Source organism: Apteryx rowi, unplaced genomic scaffold, assembly GCF_003343035.1.
Source record: "Apteryx rowi isolate R43461 unplaced genomic scaffold, aptRow1 scaffold_68, whole genome shotgun sequence".
Taxonomy (NCBI): domain Eukaryota; kingdom Metazoa; phylum Chordata; class Aves; order Apterygiformes; family Apterygidae; genus Apteryx; species Apteryx rowi.
Genome location: NW_020450960.1, coordinates 416,895 through 432,513, shown reverse-complemented (window position 1 = coordinate 432,513; position 15,619 = coordinate 416,895). Strand labels below are relative to the sequence as shown.

Genomic DNA, 15,619 nt, shown 5'->3' with positions numbered 1-15,619 from the left:
GGAGTCGGGGCCGCCCCGGGTGCTGCCCCGCGCCCAGGGACGGCAGCGCGCAGCGCCGCCCGGGGGCTGCTGGCAGCCCCGTTAACCGGCACCCGCGATGGGGAGCCCGCTCGCCTCACCGCCGTTTGGCGTCTTCGTGTTACTGAAGCCGGAGAGGCGAGGAGAAGGGCTTCGCCGAAGCGCGAAGCCGGAGGTTCACTCCAGGACCTGTTCGCTCCAATTCATCTTTGCTGGCAGGGAAACGAGAGCAGCAATGGGCAACCGCGCGCCCCGAGACGCTGCTAACAGGGCTTCAGGGAAACAGACCGCCTGCGAGCTCTCCTCTCTCAGAGAAGGCCCTGGAGAAACACGCCATCTCTCGTATTTTAAGAAAATCCTGGTGTCGGCTTTCGGCTGCGGGAAACGAACAGCCCCGCGGAGCCGCCCGCAGCGAGCCCGGCCCCGCGCTGCTGCCGCTCCCGGGCGCCCCTGCGCGGCGTGCCTGCGCTCTGCCGCAGCGCCCCGGCCGAGACAGGCTTTCGCGGCCGCAGATACGCTTCAACGGTGTATCTGGCCATTCCCCTCTCTTTATTCTCTTTCTTCCGCACCGAGGTTTTGTTTTACCAGTTATTTGCAGAACAAAACAATCCTAAACTCGGCGCTGCAAGCTGCAGTGAGGACGCGGACAAGCCCCGCCTACGCTTTCACAGAGGAGCGGGGGCTCCAGAGCCCCGGCAGAAAACCGCGTCAACGAGAGATAAACGCGCAGGCCGGCGCCCTAACTGGCCAGGCGCGCACCCCGAGACAAGCCGAAGGAAGGAGTGCAGGCGCCCAGCCCAGATTAAGGCTCACACACAACAAGAACGCGGCCGAGCGAGCCGAGCTCGGGCAGCGCTGCCAGGCAGGGCCTGAGGCCGAGACCCCGAGGAAAGAGGCGTTGCCACCCGGGCTGCCCCGGCCCGGCCTTCCCGGAGCGTGGGTGAGGCGGGAAGGCCGCGGCCCCCGGGGCAGCACCGGCCCTTGCCGGGGCCGGGCTGCGGCAGCGCCTTTACTCAACGGCAGAGGCGCGCACGGGAGCCTCCTCGCCGCCGCTCCGGCACAGGGCTGCCGCCGGCGCCTCGGTCGCGCTCCTGGGCCGCCTGTCGCCATGGAGACGCGCACTTCCTCCCACCCCGACAGCCTCCGCGCGCCCGCCTGGCTCTTCACACTGCGGCTTCCGTCGAGGGGGCGTGGCCTCCGGGCGGTGGGCGTGGCGAGAGCAGGGGCGGGGCATTGGGCGGGGCGCCGGTCGGCGAGCAGGACAGCCGCGTGTGGCCGCGTCGCGCCTCCCGCCGCCATGTCGGCCGCCTTCAGGAAAGCCGCCAAGTCGGGGCAGCGCCCTCACCGCGAGCGGGCACAGGTCAGTGCGCCCCCCCTCGGGCCGGGCCCTCCGCCGCTTGGCCGGGCCGGGCCAGGCCGGGCGGTGCGGGCCCCGCGCCGACGCTGCGTCTCCCCTAGCCGGCCGCGCGGAGGAAGCTGGGGCTGCTGGAGAAGAAGAAGGACTACCGGCTGCGCGCCGAGTGAGTGCCCCCGTCCCCCCGGGCCCCGCCGCGGCCCCAGCGCCGCCCGCGGGGTCTGACCGCCTCGCGCTCCCTCTAGTGACTACCGCAAGAAGCAGAGCGCGCTGCGGGCGCTGCAGCGGGCGGCGCTGGACCGGAACCCCGACGAGTTCTACTTCCGGATGACGCGCGCGAGGCTGCAGGTGGGAACCGCCCCGCCGGCCGCTCCCGCCGCGCCCGCCCGCCTCTCCCGGCGTTGGCAAAGGGAGCGGCAGGCTCGGTGGAAAATGAGGAGCATCTGCGGGGCGCGGGACCGCAGGGCCTTCTGCTTTTTGTCGGAGCCCAAAGCGCGCTGCAGCGGGGCGGCACCCGTGCCTGCGAGCGCTGCCTGCCCTCTGCTTCCAGGATGGAGTTCACATCATCAAGCAGCCGAAGGATGAAGTCACCCCTGAGCAGGTGAAAGTGATGAGGACGCAGGATCTCAAGTACGTGGAGATGAAAAGAGTGGCAGAAGCCAAGGTAATACTTTGCTTTTTCAGTGTTTTTTGGTTGGCTGAGAATTTTTCCTTTAACTTTCTTTTCTGTTGTTGTTGCTGTTGGCTGTTTGTGTGTATGGTTGCTGAAATTGGGCTTGTGTAATACCAGAAATGACAGGTGAAAATGTCAGTGGAGCTTTATATGGAGCCTCAGGGTGTAAGCTGTACTAAAAACTTTACTGTATATTGAATGTGATAAAACAAGGCAAATTTCTGTGTAAATTTCAGACATTAAATACTCTTGCTTCTCATATTTAGCAAGAATAGAAAATGGTTGAATAGGTTACTGAAATAGGTTGAATATTCTAGGCAGACAGCATACTTTTGACTCCTTCTGAAAATGATTTATTCTGTAATATTGGTCCACACATTACCACTAATGGAACTATATTAAACAGTGTGGTCCACACACTAAATAAAAGCTAAAGAAAGTCAACTTTGGATTTGCCTTCAGACCTTTGCTAGTACTTTCAAGGTAGTCCTTTCTATTTTGTCTGCCATCAAGGTAAGTTACTCACATTTGAAAAAATCATTTGAAAAATGATTTGTACGTATTTGGCTGGGTAATACTGGAAATTACTGTTAAACTCTACCTGAGAAGATTTTGAGGAGACAACATAAATGTAGACTAGATATGTTTAAAGAAGACTGAAAAAGAAGAAAGAGTTTAGATGCAGATACTTTTAAGAAGCAAACAGGAATTTCTTTCAAGGAGACACGATTCACCTTGTTACAGATGCTCAGCAAAACTGAGATCAACTTTTCCTTTTTGCAGAAAATCGAAAGGCTGAAGTCAGAGCTCCATCTCCTGGATGCTGAGGGGAAGCAGTCCAACAAGCATGTGTTCTTCTTTGATACCAAAAAAGAAGGTAAGATACATAAAGGTTTTGTCCAAAACTTTTTTTTTTGATGTTTTCTTTCAAGCTGTGTAAAATCTATAAAACACCATGGTGCTTTCTTTATGCTGTTGTCATAAAAGAAGATTCTATTTCAGGAAAAGTAGTTTAAGTGTTCTGAAAATCCCTTTTGATAACTAGAGAAGGCCTTTGTTCTGCAGGAGCTATCTTGCTAGGACTCTCTCCATTGCTGACTGTGCATAAGCGACATTCAGGAGGTTTGCTGAGCATTAGTCCAAGTGTGGGAGTTTTTATTCCTAGTATTCTTTTTTTATTTCTAGTTCAAGAGTTTGATATTGCAACTCATCTGAATACTGTTCCAGAGCTAGTAGATAGAGTGTACAACCGACCAACTATTGCAACATTACAGAAAGAGTCACTGAAAGGAGCCACTGATCCTGCCCACTTAAAGGTAGTTTGTGCTGCTACTATTTGTATTGTAGCGCTCTTAACTTGCACTTTACGTCTTTTATGCCATAAATCCTCAAAAGGGTTCACTGGAATGTTTTGAAGGAGGACAAAGTTGTTCTGTTATCCTAGAATTATTATTGGTGACACAGGGCTGTACTGTATGTCACATAATCATAAAGTATGTGTAGACCTACAGTCAAATCGTGGACCAACATGGAGAATTTGTTCAGCTGTATCCCAGGCCACTATGAATTACAAATCAAGAGTTGTGATTGGTATTCTTTGAAGAAACATGGGCCACAGTGGAATGGTGTAGATCTGATTAGAGGTGTTCCTTGACACACTTGATACATTTCTTCTGTTACACAACATATACCTATGGGAATATCTTTTCATTATATTGCTATAGTTTTAAGTGTGATTTTACAACATCTCATTGTTAAGTCTTCTCCACAACTCAAAAACCCCCTCATACCTCTGAATAGGGGATGTGAAGAAGCTTCCAACATAGATATATCTATGAAATTTCAGCTATACAGTTTATTCCTCTTTTCTGTAATGCCAACAATCATAGTAATCTTTCTCTTGCAGAAATAAAAATAATTAGGGTTCTGATCTCATGCTATTTTTTCCCATTAGTTTCTGAGCATAGTACGATTTGAGATTCAGGGCTTGTCTCCTCCCGCTCTCCCCCCACTTTTCTTCTCAAAGACATTTAAGCTATGGTCTCATTTCCTTAGCTTTTCTAATTTAGAATGTTTCATGATTCTTCAGCATGAATTGCTTGCACAGCATCAACTTTGATGTTTTAATATCACAGCAGTTCAGTCCTAGAAGTAGCTAAACTTGACTTTAGCACTATAAATACCTCCTAATTAGTTCTGATGTAGTGGACAGTCTTATAAGCTTGAGTCAGTATGTATAAGGTAAAAATAAAGTTGTCTGAAATTGCTGATTAGTAAATTTGTAGTCTGTTGTCTTCTGATTCAGATGTCAGATAACATCCTGTGGTCCCTTCCTTCTTGCCAGCTTTCTCAGTTTGACTTGTCAGTAAAGCAGTTGGACAAGTTTTAGACTGATGCATCTTCTCTGAATGTCTGAGTCATATTGTAAGCATGTTGGGATCTGTTCTTTTTAGATGTAATTACTTAAATCACACCTGCAGTAATACCATTTTGTGCTGGGAAAACCATCAGTTCTTAGTAGATAAATGTGACAAATTGCATTTTGGGAGGCCTCTGTGCAATTTCTAGGCACTTCAGAAATTGGTCGCAGACTTTTTTTCCCTCTCTGAATAAACAGTTGTGAGTTTTCCTTTCAGAGTTAAATATTCTCTTACACTCAACACTGAAGTTCAGATGAGTTAGAAAACTGAGGTTTCCAGAGACCACCTACTAAATGAGGCTCCACAGTATCCAAGCCAGGTTAGAAGAAGGTTTTTTGGTTTAGATTTAAGAGATTAAAACAAGCAAGGAGAATCAAGTCCTAACTGGAAAACCTCTAGTCTGATAATCAAAATGTTACACAATTTTCTGGAATCTAGCCACAGAATAGAAGCAGCATTCTTTAGTAGAACTGTTAAGATTTAAAATGCAAAAAAGTCTGTGAGGTCCAAGTTCTCAGAAGAGGTTAGTTCCAGACTGTCTTATTTATTTCTTAAAAATGCTTTTTTTTCTTCTCCAGAAATTAGCCCAACAAAGGAAGAATCAGTATGACCTCCTGAAGCAGCGTATCGAGCGAGAAAAAACAATGTTTGTTATTGCACAGAAAATCCAGACACGCAAAGATCTTTTGGTGAGGGATTTAGGGGTTTTTTTTGGATCTGTTTTGTTAACATCTTTAGGTCTAGTTTTGTATGTATGTACTTCTTCATTCCAGTTATACTGACATTTCCAGGTAGCTCCTAAAAGTAACTCTTTGGTATGGAGAAGGCAAGGAGAGGGTTTCACAAAGCATTCCACTTGTAACATGACTAGTAACTTAAATTTTATCTGCTATTACAACTCTACCATATTAGCAAGGACAAAGATTTAAGTCTTGAAATGGTGTACACAGTCTTTTGTAAAATACTATTGCTGTCACCTCTCAAGTACCAAAGTAATGCTTTCAAATAGCAGAGGGAAGGAAGCAGTTCTGTAGGTTACAAGAAAATCTTTTAAATCCTAATGACCAAAAAATTACTTGTTTTGGTGGGGCTTGCCTTCCACTGGTGCCTATGAGCAAAACAGATTGTGCCTGACAAACTAAAGGCAGAAAAGCAATTGGAAATACAATCCCCATCTAAATAGTGGAAAGTGTTCACTTTTCACTAACACCTCTTCAGTCCCAGGTAGGGCTTGTGTTATTCATGTAAAGAGGTTTCTTCTTGTGTTCTAGCAAATAAAATAGTTTTCTTGTTCTTTTTTTTCAGGACAAAACTCAGAAAGTGAAGGTGAAGAAGGAGACAACAAATGGTCCAGCTATTTACAAGTTCAAATTTCAGCGGAAACGTTAACTGTTCCATGAAATAACTAATGTAACCTTCTTTGTTTAGAAGAAAGGGGATTCGCCTTATGAAGAAGTACTGATGCACTGTCAACATCAGTCTGACTTCCACTGCAGCCTAACACTTTGTCAAAACAAATTACTGTGGGCCTTCTGTAGCCATAAACACATTGTATCTAATTAATGGATTAATAAATCAGAGTTTGTCCTCATGGTATTTACATTAGAAACCCACAAGAGGTGCCTGAATGTGCTAGTGATGTACACTGTAAGCAATCCTTGAAAAGTCAACATCAAAGCTATGAGACTCAAAGATGTGGTGCAGGCAGCATGCAGACAAAATAGGTATGCCAGGCTTTTTGTTACTTTCAGTTGTGTGGCCAGCAAACCATGACATGGCCAAACACACACAAGATTCTAGATCAGCTTTTCTAACTAGCTTTTCTAGCAGGCTAAAGTTGAATGTTATCTTTCTAATCACCTTTTTTCCACATCTGTCTTTGGTTTTTCTGTTCTGTGCAGATAAAGTATTTCACTTTGAAACTTGAGAGGTGAAAGGCATTGCTAAGGGCACATTGCTAAATGCAGGTACTATCTTAGCCAAAGGCTATTCAGGAATGGTGCTAAAGTGAGGAATTGGTTCTTCCACTCTACAAGGAAAGATATCCTTTGTGAACAACTTTGGTACTTGAGAAGAGTGTGCATATACACATAGCTGTTTGTGCTTATTTTATCTCATACCTTACAAAGGGGTACTGCTCCTACCACAAGGAATTTCCAGTGCAACTAAGTCTGAACAGAGGCAGTGCTGAGATTCATAAACGGGGAGAAACAAAGGCCAGATGTGGGACTGAAGTTTGGCCTGTTTTGTTTGTTATGCTTGTTGCTGTTTTGGTAGTTGGAGGAGGGTTTCAAATGAGAACAATGGAGACATCCTCGAGTGTCCTGGAGTAGTTCAGGCAAGTTGAGAGCCTGGGTGTAAACATTCCTTCCCTTATCTCTCTCACTTGTAGTGTATCTGCCAATAATAAGCACATGCCCATGCAAGATGGTCAAAAAAAAAAAGATACTCTTTCTCAAGTCCTTCCCATGTTGGGAATTTTTGTAGCCTGTCTTAGAGGAAACATGACTATTTTTCAGGTGCTGAAGTATAGCTTCAGTGTAGCAGTGGATGTAGTTCCTGTAATTACAGAGATTCCCAAGTTAGGAACAGTGTGGCAATATCTATTATTATTTTTTTCTTTATGGGAAACATTAAGGGAGGGACTATATTTCATTTTTAAAAGCGGTTAAGACTTCTGCATATGGAAGGAGTCTTCCCATTCCACTGGGAGAGTGTAATAGAAACAATCCAGCATCAGACTAACTCGGAGGAAAAATTAATACACTACATGGCAAAAAAGCGCTCCTTTTCCTTCCTCTTAGAAAAAGCATAGAGGTACAACTGAAAACCGTGCAGCTTTTCGCCGTGAAGGCTTTTCCCCCCGCTGCTGGCAGAGAAGGGGGGAAGCGGGGTGAGGCGGGTTCGCGCGGGCGCCGCAGCGGCCGGCAGGGGGCAGCGGAGCGGCGCGGAGCGGCGCGGAGCCCGCGGGGGCGGGTCCCGGACACCGCAGCATTTCAGCCAGGCATTACTCGTTCATTTTGAGAGCTTCCCATTGGCAATATCCAGAGAAATACAAAAACCAAGTGCAATGAAAAGCTAGATTAGAAAAAAGTCTGTTAAGTTCACATATACGTATTTGGGACCTTTTAATTGTTTTTTAAAGTGTACATCAAGATTCCCAGTACACTGGGTGGGTGATCTTTGAAGTAAAATTTCTATTTGAATGAATAAATATTAGATCTGTATCCCTGAGTGACTTCACCTGCGCTGAGGGAGCTGCAAGGGATGAAGCAGACCAGCAGCCAAAGCCCCTTGGAGGACACCAGAGCAATGACCACGGTAGGATGAGGAGCTGTGACCCTGGCAGGGACAGCTCGTTAGTCCGGCGCTCTGAGTGTCTGTTCCCATCCCACCAGCAGATCGAGTGCTGCGACAGGTGCACATGGCCTCGCCGCTGGCAGACAGCCACCTTCTCGTGCAGCGAGGGGCAGGATGTTTCAGGATGTGCCAGCAGGCCATGCCATGCGTGGGGTGGCCGCGGCCCCAGCTGTGCTGCGGCTGCCGCAGGCTTGCGTGTGCAGACACGGCTCACCCCTGCTACCTGCGACGTGCAGGGTCGGGCAGGCGCAGACTCTCCCACAGGCGGCCAGAGCAGCACCTTTCCCAGTAAAACCACACTACTTCAAAGAGCAAAACCAGCAAAGTTCCTGTATCTGGCCACTACCATCTCCCTGTACATTTCACAGCACTGCCTGGCTCTGCAGCTAGACAAACATTCAGGCTATTTATGCAGAAAATGCCATCAGAGGTTAAACACTGCTTCTGGYGCCGAGACCCTGCTCCCTGTGGAGCAGCTGAATGGGAAACAGGCTCCTGTTGGAACAGAGAAGCTGGTCTGGTTTTCCTGGTAAGGCCAGCACATTTTGAAGGTGAGGGAATGAAAACAGCATCCAGGCGCTGTCTGGCCATTTCTCAGGAAGATCCCCTGTCCCGCATCATGTCATGGTTTGAATGAGACTCCAGCTACCCAAAAGCAGCTTCCTACCCCCAGGTCCCTGCACCCCGGATTCGGTGGCCCCAGGGCGATGCGCAAGGACCAGGAGGGGTTCAGGAAGAGCACAGGGCTCTGCCCCAGCTTTGCAAGTAGCCCACAACAGGAAGCGGGGCCGACGCACACAGCGGCCGCGCTCTGCCTGCACTCGCACAGATCCTCAGTAATGTTCGCCCTGCGTTAGAAGAGAAGCAAAATCTGTGGGTGCAATCACACAGTGACTACCGTCTGCAGAGAAAAACCTGTTAGTCAAGCAGGGCGTCCTGCCAACATCCCACAGCACTGCTGTGAGAGAGACTTGGTCGGGAGCATCCAGATCCAGGAAAGATCAGTCCACCCTGGGACAGATGAAGAGAAGGGCCACTAATGCACGGAGGGGAACAGAGGGTGCATCCCACGAGAGGGACCAGGTCTCAGCTGTTTCAGCCTAGCAAGACAGGGGCTGTATGAGACTACCCTAAAAAGCTGGTAGATGGCAAACAGCGTGGAGGCTGCTTATAGTGGAGACCAGCACCAGCAGACATGGCTGGGTGCAAACTGCCCAGGAGCAGCTCTGAGCTGAATGTGGTGTTTCCCAGGAGGTTCTGGGACAGTCTCCTGAGAAGAGTTAAGGAGAGCACACAGTGAGGTGATCACCAGGATTGTACGATGTAGGTAGCACTTTATGGCAGAGGATAGCTTTTATCCAGGCCCATGTGCCCATGGGTCAGTCCCTGGACCAAAGACACTTGCTCTGGGGAACATCACTAAACCCTTCCCTCCACTCCATCTCTCAGCTCTGCTCTCATTTCGACCCCTGAAGTCCTTAGTGTAGTTTCCTCAACTTAAAGCACTGAAATGCTTCTGCAAGAGTCCAGGAAGAGTCAGTGCCTTATAACCGCAACAAACGCCCTGTGACTCAGCCACCGTGCAGGGCTTGAGATGCTGGTGGGATCCACCATCCTCTCGCCAGGCCCTTATGGGCAAGGATGGAGCAAGACAGCTTACGGCTATTTTCTGCTTGCAATAATTATAGTATCAGAGGCTGAACCAACTGGTTCTCTAGCAAGGAGATTCCCTGCAGCTTGGAAAATACAGATATCAAAATACTCCACAGATTCACCGCTCAGGTGACTCAGAATAATATTGTGCCATATAGTAATTTCATGTAATTCCTCGTTCAAGCTGAGGAACTCAATCGATAATGACCGCCTATAAAAGTTAATAGCAGGCTACATTAAAATGCTTGCAGGATTATCTCTAGGCAACTGCAACAGCATATGACTAGCAGAAGCATCGCAGGTCCAAGGCTTCAGGGGCAGCTTTGCTCCAGGCCTCATTTTCAGGACTGGGACCCAACCGGAGACCAGCACAGCCCCACACTGCCCACGACCCTCCTGTCCCACCAGCTGACGCTGCCCAGGCTGTGAGCGACAGCGAGGCAGAACACAGCCTCCCATGCTGTTTTTCTTCAGTGCACGACAAGGAGGGTCGGTAATGCAAATTAGGAGCAACTAATTGCTATTCAACACGGCTGGCCTCAACCTGTGCTTCCCTTGGCTCCTCCATCCCTTCAGTCTCCCCGGCCTGGCCGGGAGCATCGCCCCGGTCCCAGCCGTCCCCGCAGCCCCCAGTCCCCTCCCAACGGGATGCTCCTGCCTCCAGCTCAGTCCCAGGGGATTTAAACAAACTCATACCTGGCGCTGCCTGGGCTGGGAGAAGCCAGGCGTCCTCGCAGAGCGAGGACAAGGTGCAAACAGCCACGCTTGCTTTGCCATCTCTACAGTTATACGCCAGCAGCTTTCGAGCCCCGTGAACCGAGGTGCAGAGCATCGCTCGGAGCAGGCAGGAGCCTGTTGTATTCCCAGGATGTCCCTGGCTTCGCAGACCTAGAGCCCGAAGTAGTAAGCTAGTGCATATAGATCATCATTTACCAAAGCACAAGCCCCGATGCACCTTTCTAGGGAAGCTCTAATTTATTATGCGTTGTCATTAGCTGCGGCAGGCAGCAGGGCCTTCATTAGAGCCAGAGTTAAGGTCTGTTTTGGCTGCCTCATCAGCATCAGTGAACTGCGTCCCTGTGAGGTTTGATACAATTTAATTAACCTAATTAAAAGCTCTGATTGCAGAGATGATTGGGGTAGAGCCAGCAGCAACTGCATATTTATAACGAGCTGGAAGGTGTGGGACCAGAGCCAAATGATATGCATCTCTAATGAGCTGGTGCTATTGAAGTGTGGATTTGGAACACTAACATTTATTTTTGGCAACAATGGCCAGTTTATCTTCATGAGAGCAGTGATCGCGGCTCGGCCGCACGCAGCAGGGAGCTCAGCACCACTGCCGGGGCCTCGCTCCCGGCATGACCCATGGCGCGCACCAGCCCCAGCCGTGCGCCCTGAGCCGCTGGGGGAGACGCCGCCAGCCCTCCCTCCCGCGCCCCTCTCCAGACCCTCCTGCTGTGCACCTCCAAACTCTGCTCCTACCCGCCAGCTCCCGGACAGCAAAGCAGCAGCCAAGCACGAAGAGCTCCTTCCCCACACGCTGCTGGAGCCCTGCAGCTGCTCCGGGGGATTTAAGGCTTCTCCCGTCCCGGCCGATTGGGCCAGGATTGGTGTGGCCAGGGCCAGGATTAGCGTCCGCACCTGGGGTTGGCAGAGCCTCCGCTGCCCTGTACGGAGATGGGGGCCGAGCTCCCTCCGCAGCCCCAGCCGGCGACTGCCCATGTCCGCAGGATGCGCTGGCTCCCGGGCGCCCGCGGGAACCCCTGTGCTGGGCTGCGGCAGCTGCAGCCGTGCTCGGCCCCGGCAGGACGCGTGTGCCCGGCTGCGTCCCGCGGGAGGGCAGAGCAGGCGTGCGGGGAGCGCACAGCTCCCACCGGCCCCGTCCCTTGCTCTTCCTGGGTGCCCAGAGCTGGTGCCCCAGGCAGGATGTCTGGGCGAGGGATGTGTGTCCCGGGGGAGGGTGACCCTGCCTGTCCGCCTGTCTGTCCGCCCATCCAGCTGCGCTCGGAGGGGTTGGGCGCAGGGAGCGTCGCTCCACCACGCGCGAGCCCCCGCTGCCTGCGCAGCTGCCGAGCGCTAGTTCGCCGGGGCCCCCTGCCCGGGGCACGGGGGGGCTGCGTGGACGTCCCTCGGGGCTGGGCCGGCAGCTGAGGCAGCCGAGCCCCTGGGAGACGTGGATCCAGGTTAACTGTGCTAAGAGCCCTTCCGATCGCGAGATGAGGTGGCAGTGTCAGCAGTGCCACGCTGGGGGCCATTCCTCGCCTGGACCAGCACGGGCAGCGGAGGCGCCGCAGAACGTATGAAGCAAGGCGCGATTCGCACCTCTCCTTTGCAGCGGCCACCTGGCGCGGGGCAGCGACCCTGCCTGGTTTCGGCAGACCCGCGCGACATAACGCCGCGGCTGTTTGCCTGCCCTTGCCAGTCCACGCATCTCCTCCGCGCTCTCAGTGGTCTGCTGCCGCTCTTCCCTGGCGCGGCCCGGGAGCTCGCCCCAAGTGGGCGGCACGGCAGCCGCCTGCCCAGCGGGAACGCTCCTGGACGTGGGGCAGCTGCCTGCCCAGCGGGAACGCTCCTGGGCGTGGGGCAGCCGCCTGCCCAGCGGGAACGTTCCCAGGCGCGGGGCGGCTGGGACGGGCACGGTGCGGCCGCCCAGCCTGCAGGGCGATGCGGCCCGGCGGAGGTGGCCGTCAGTGGCCCCTCTTAGGTGGCCAGCGTGTGACAAGAGCAGTGAGGCACACAGCTGCAGAGAGGGTCACATTTTTTCAGTCCTGTATTGCCCCAGCAAACAAATGTCCCAGGATGCAGACAATAATGTTTTTATGAGACTCTAAATTCTAGACTCAAATGCTCTTTGTAGTGGACTAATAGCCAACACGTGGCCCTTCGTCTCATGCTGAACTTTTGTGGTCCTACAGGGGAAGAAAAGGCCCTGGTGAGCATTTACACTGAGCACTTTGTTCTCTCAGATTTGTAGCGCAAAGAGAATAATGTATTGAGACTCTCAGCCCGTGCCAGTTTGGCTTCATTTGTCCTTCTGAACTTGCCCTGAGAGATAATGTTTCCTTCTAATCCGCTGCTGTCCACCTACAGCAGGGACCCAGTGAATAATTCTCCCAAACAAGCCTTTATTCTTAAGCCTCTCCCCGGCCCTAACCCTTCCTCCCCCTGACAGAGCCGCTGCTGTGTCCGTTGCATGATAATAGCCCGAGCTGTACTGCAGCCCACACTTGCCATGGCCACACAGGCAGGGTTCAGGCCACGCCGCTTTCAGGATAATGCTGCTCTTTTGGCATTATTCGAAAGAATGTGCCCGGCATCCGAGCGCCTGCACGCTGGCTCTGCTCCCTCCGCTCGCCGGCCTCGGGTGCAGCGCAGATGCGGCAGCCCTGCATTCCTGCAAGGTACTCCAGCGCGTCCTCCAAAGAGCCAAGGCTTTTCTCCCACACGTGACAATAAAATATTGCTGTACTCTTATGGAAAGGGGACACAAGGAAGAGGAAACAAGGCTTATAAGTCTCTGGTTAAAGTAACAAATCTTTTCTACTTGTGTCTGTTCTCCTACTTATGTCACCCTTTCGCACTAGTGCTTTCATGAGCCTGTGCAAGCTGCACAAATCACCCTTTTTATCTGCAGGAGGTAGGAGGCTCCAGGGGATGAGCAATGCACACACGAAATGCTCAGGAAACTCCCAGAAATCACTGTCTAGCTATACCTGAAATGGGTACACCTCCGAAAATACATGTGGAAGCCCCCTGTCCTCATCAGTGAGCATCGGCGCTGGCCTCAGGGCGCCCTGCAGCGGGACGCGGCGAAGCTGAGGCCGGGTGCTGTGGTGGCACTGGGGGGGCTTCGTCCCAGCCCGCTCCGGGGCTGGGGAAGGTGACACTCTCCTGCCTCCGGGACGGCCAGGAAATGCCAGCAGCAGCTCGCGCGGCTCCGCCATGGAGCTGGCTGACAAAATGCTGCTTTGCCAAGGGGTGGCTGTGTGACGCAGGATTGACTGTTGCTGACTGCTAAGTAACGAGCCAGCTCGGCGACTGCGATGTGCACTGCATGCGAGTGTCGCGCCAGGCACAGACAGCGCGGTGCCTGCAGGGATGCGGCCATGCGGAGCAGATGCTCGCGTGTGCAGGGGAGCACATAGGTGTGCATGTGTGTGCACGCAGGAGCGTGCACAAGGAGACACATGTGCTGAAGGGAATCAGTGCTGACTGCTCTTCTCCCACTGGTCTATGCTTGGCAGGATATTCTTCTCTCCAGGAAATGTAACAAAAACACAGGTTCACACATGAGCACATGCATGTAAAACCATGCAAGTTATTGTCCACGCAGATTCACATTCAGTGTGGGTTTAAGCTTTCTTACATCTCAAAGCAGGGGTGGGAAATCCTAGAAAGAGGCTTGGCTTCCCCAGTCTGGGCTGAGCGCTGCATGCAGCAGCCCTGCCTGCCCGAAACTCTCGCCTGGACATGGATGTCCCCCTTGTCCCCTGAGATTAGGCATGTCCTCCTTCCCAGGCTGCTCCCAAGCCCACAGACAGCTGCAGCGAGAGCATGAACTGCCTCAGCACAGGACAGCTTGTTCCAAGGGAGCCGAGCTTGGAGAACCTGAGCGGGAACGGCCGTGTCCTTTGTTATCATGCGGCTGGACTCCTGCCAAATTCCTCTGCACCCACTGCCGCTGTTAAATGCGTCAATCAGTTCTTGGCAACCCAAGCCCCAGAGAGGAGTTGAGAGGCAACTTCAGACAATCCAGCTGCTTTCACTAAAAGGCGAAAAATGCACGTCGAGCATGAGCCAAGGCTGGTGCTGAGCCCCTGCGCTGGGAGCAGGGCTSCTGAACCTTTCCTGCTGGGCAACAAAGCGGCAGCAGCAGACAGACCTTCGTGCGGCTGAGGCTCAGCCTGCAAAATACCTCTCAAGCCCTGCTGTGCCAGGGGAACCTGCCAGCCCTTGCACCCGGCACCCCGTTCTTGTGGAGAGACTGAGGGAGCTGAGGGGAGTCTCAGGGTGCAGGGGATGCAAAGCGCCCGTGCATGGCAAAGTGTCTGTGCACAACGAGGAGCCCGTGCACGGTGAGGCTGGCCTAGGGCGAGCAACCTGTGGTGCAGGGATGTCCGTGCTCTGCCGCCCGACTGGACCTCTCAGCCCAGCCTCAGCCAGCTTAGAAAGAAGACGGTGCCGGGATCTCAGCTGCCAGCTCCTGAAAACTGGTGCAAAAGGGCTGGGAGGGAACCAGCTCCGACTGCTGGAGCTGAACCCGGGATGGGCTGGGGCATTTGGCGCCCAGCTCACAGGACCAGCTGTGTGGCAAGAGCGGCGTGCAATCGCCAGGCACTGGTGGAGATGTGCCATCATGCTGGATGGCACCAGGCTCCCATGGCAGGGCCAGAGGTGCTGGCTCCTGGAGCAGAGCCAGGTCTTGGGAATCAAACAGGAAAGTCGAGGTGATGCAATGATTCCTGGCGTGCAGCGCAGCCAGTGCCAGGCAAATGCAGCGTGAGAGAGGAGGACAAACGGGGCAGAAACCAGCGCTGAGGAGTCCCAGCATGGATGCACAGAGGCTCAGGAGCAGGGCCACCACCTGCACACACAGGAACACCAGTATATGTGCAGGCGTTGCAGCCTGCCGAGCCCAGGGTGTGCAGGGATGGAGCTGCCTCCTGCACACACAGAGACGCTGGTGCACGCACAGGTGTTGCAGCCTGCCGAGCCCAGGGTGCACGGGGATGCGGCTGCCTCCCGCATGCGCAGGGATGCCGGTGCACGCGCAGCCATTGCAGCCTGCCGAGCCCGGGGTGCATGTCTCCCCACAGGAACGCAGATTCCCTGCGATGCCCCAGAGCTGCTCAGTGCTGGACCCACAGAGGCAACTCGCCTCTGAGCTGCTCTGGTTCTTCCCTTTGCTTTTCCTCTTCACGTGGTTGCTTTGATCTTCAATCCAGGGGCTCACCGTTAAAGATGAATCTCCCCAGGATGTTGCTGCCCCTGGGAAAGGACTTTTCCCTCATGTGCTGGCTTACACCGGTCCCTGCAGCACCGTCCACTCCAAGTGAAACAGTGAGGGGCAAAACCCCTCAGGTTTCTCGTGTCTTGGTTCAAGACAAGCCTGGAGACCTCAGCTGAGTGCAAAGACAT

General features: G+C 52.8%; 2 protein-coding genes across 2 annotated transcripts in view; one reads left to right on the top strand and one right to left on the bottom strand.

The window, feature by feature from the left end:
• FHL3 (four and a half LIM domains 3) overlaps positions 1-416 on the bottom strand; it is a 31,707-nt gene extending 31,291 nt beyond the window's left edge. The window contains exon 1 of the mRNA XM_026085940.1: positions 120-416. The gene's annotated coding sequence lies outside the window, so the exon portion shown is untranslated. The remainder of the gene's footprint in view (positions 1-119) is intronic.
• An 843-nt stretch (positions 417-1,259) lies between these two features.
• UTP11 (UTP11, small subunit processome component) lies at positions 1,260-6,067 on the top strand. The gene is made up of 8 exons (XM_026086044.1): positions 1,260-1,378; positions 1,477-1,538; positions 1,618-1,720; positions 1,923-2,036; positions 2,829-2,922; positions 3,231-3,361; positions 5,044-5,154; positions 5,771-6,067. Exons 1-8 carry the CDS (start codon positions 1,316-1,318, stop codon positions 5,852-5,854), a joined length of 762 nt encoding a protein of 253 aa, XP_025941829.1. The 5' UTR covers positions 1,260-1,315; the 3' UTR covers positions 5,855-6,067.
• Positions 6,068-15,619: the final 9,552 nt, after the last annotated feature.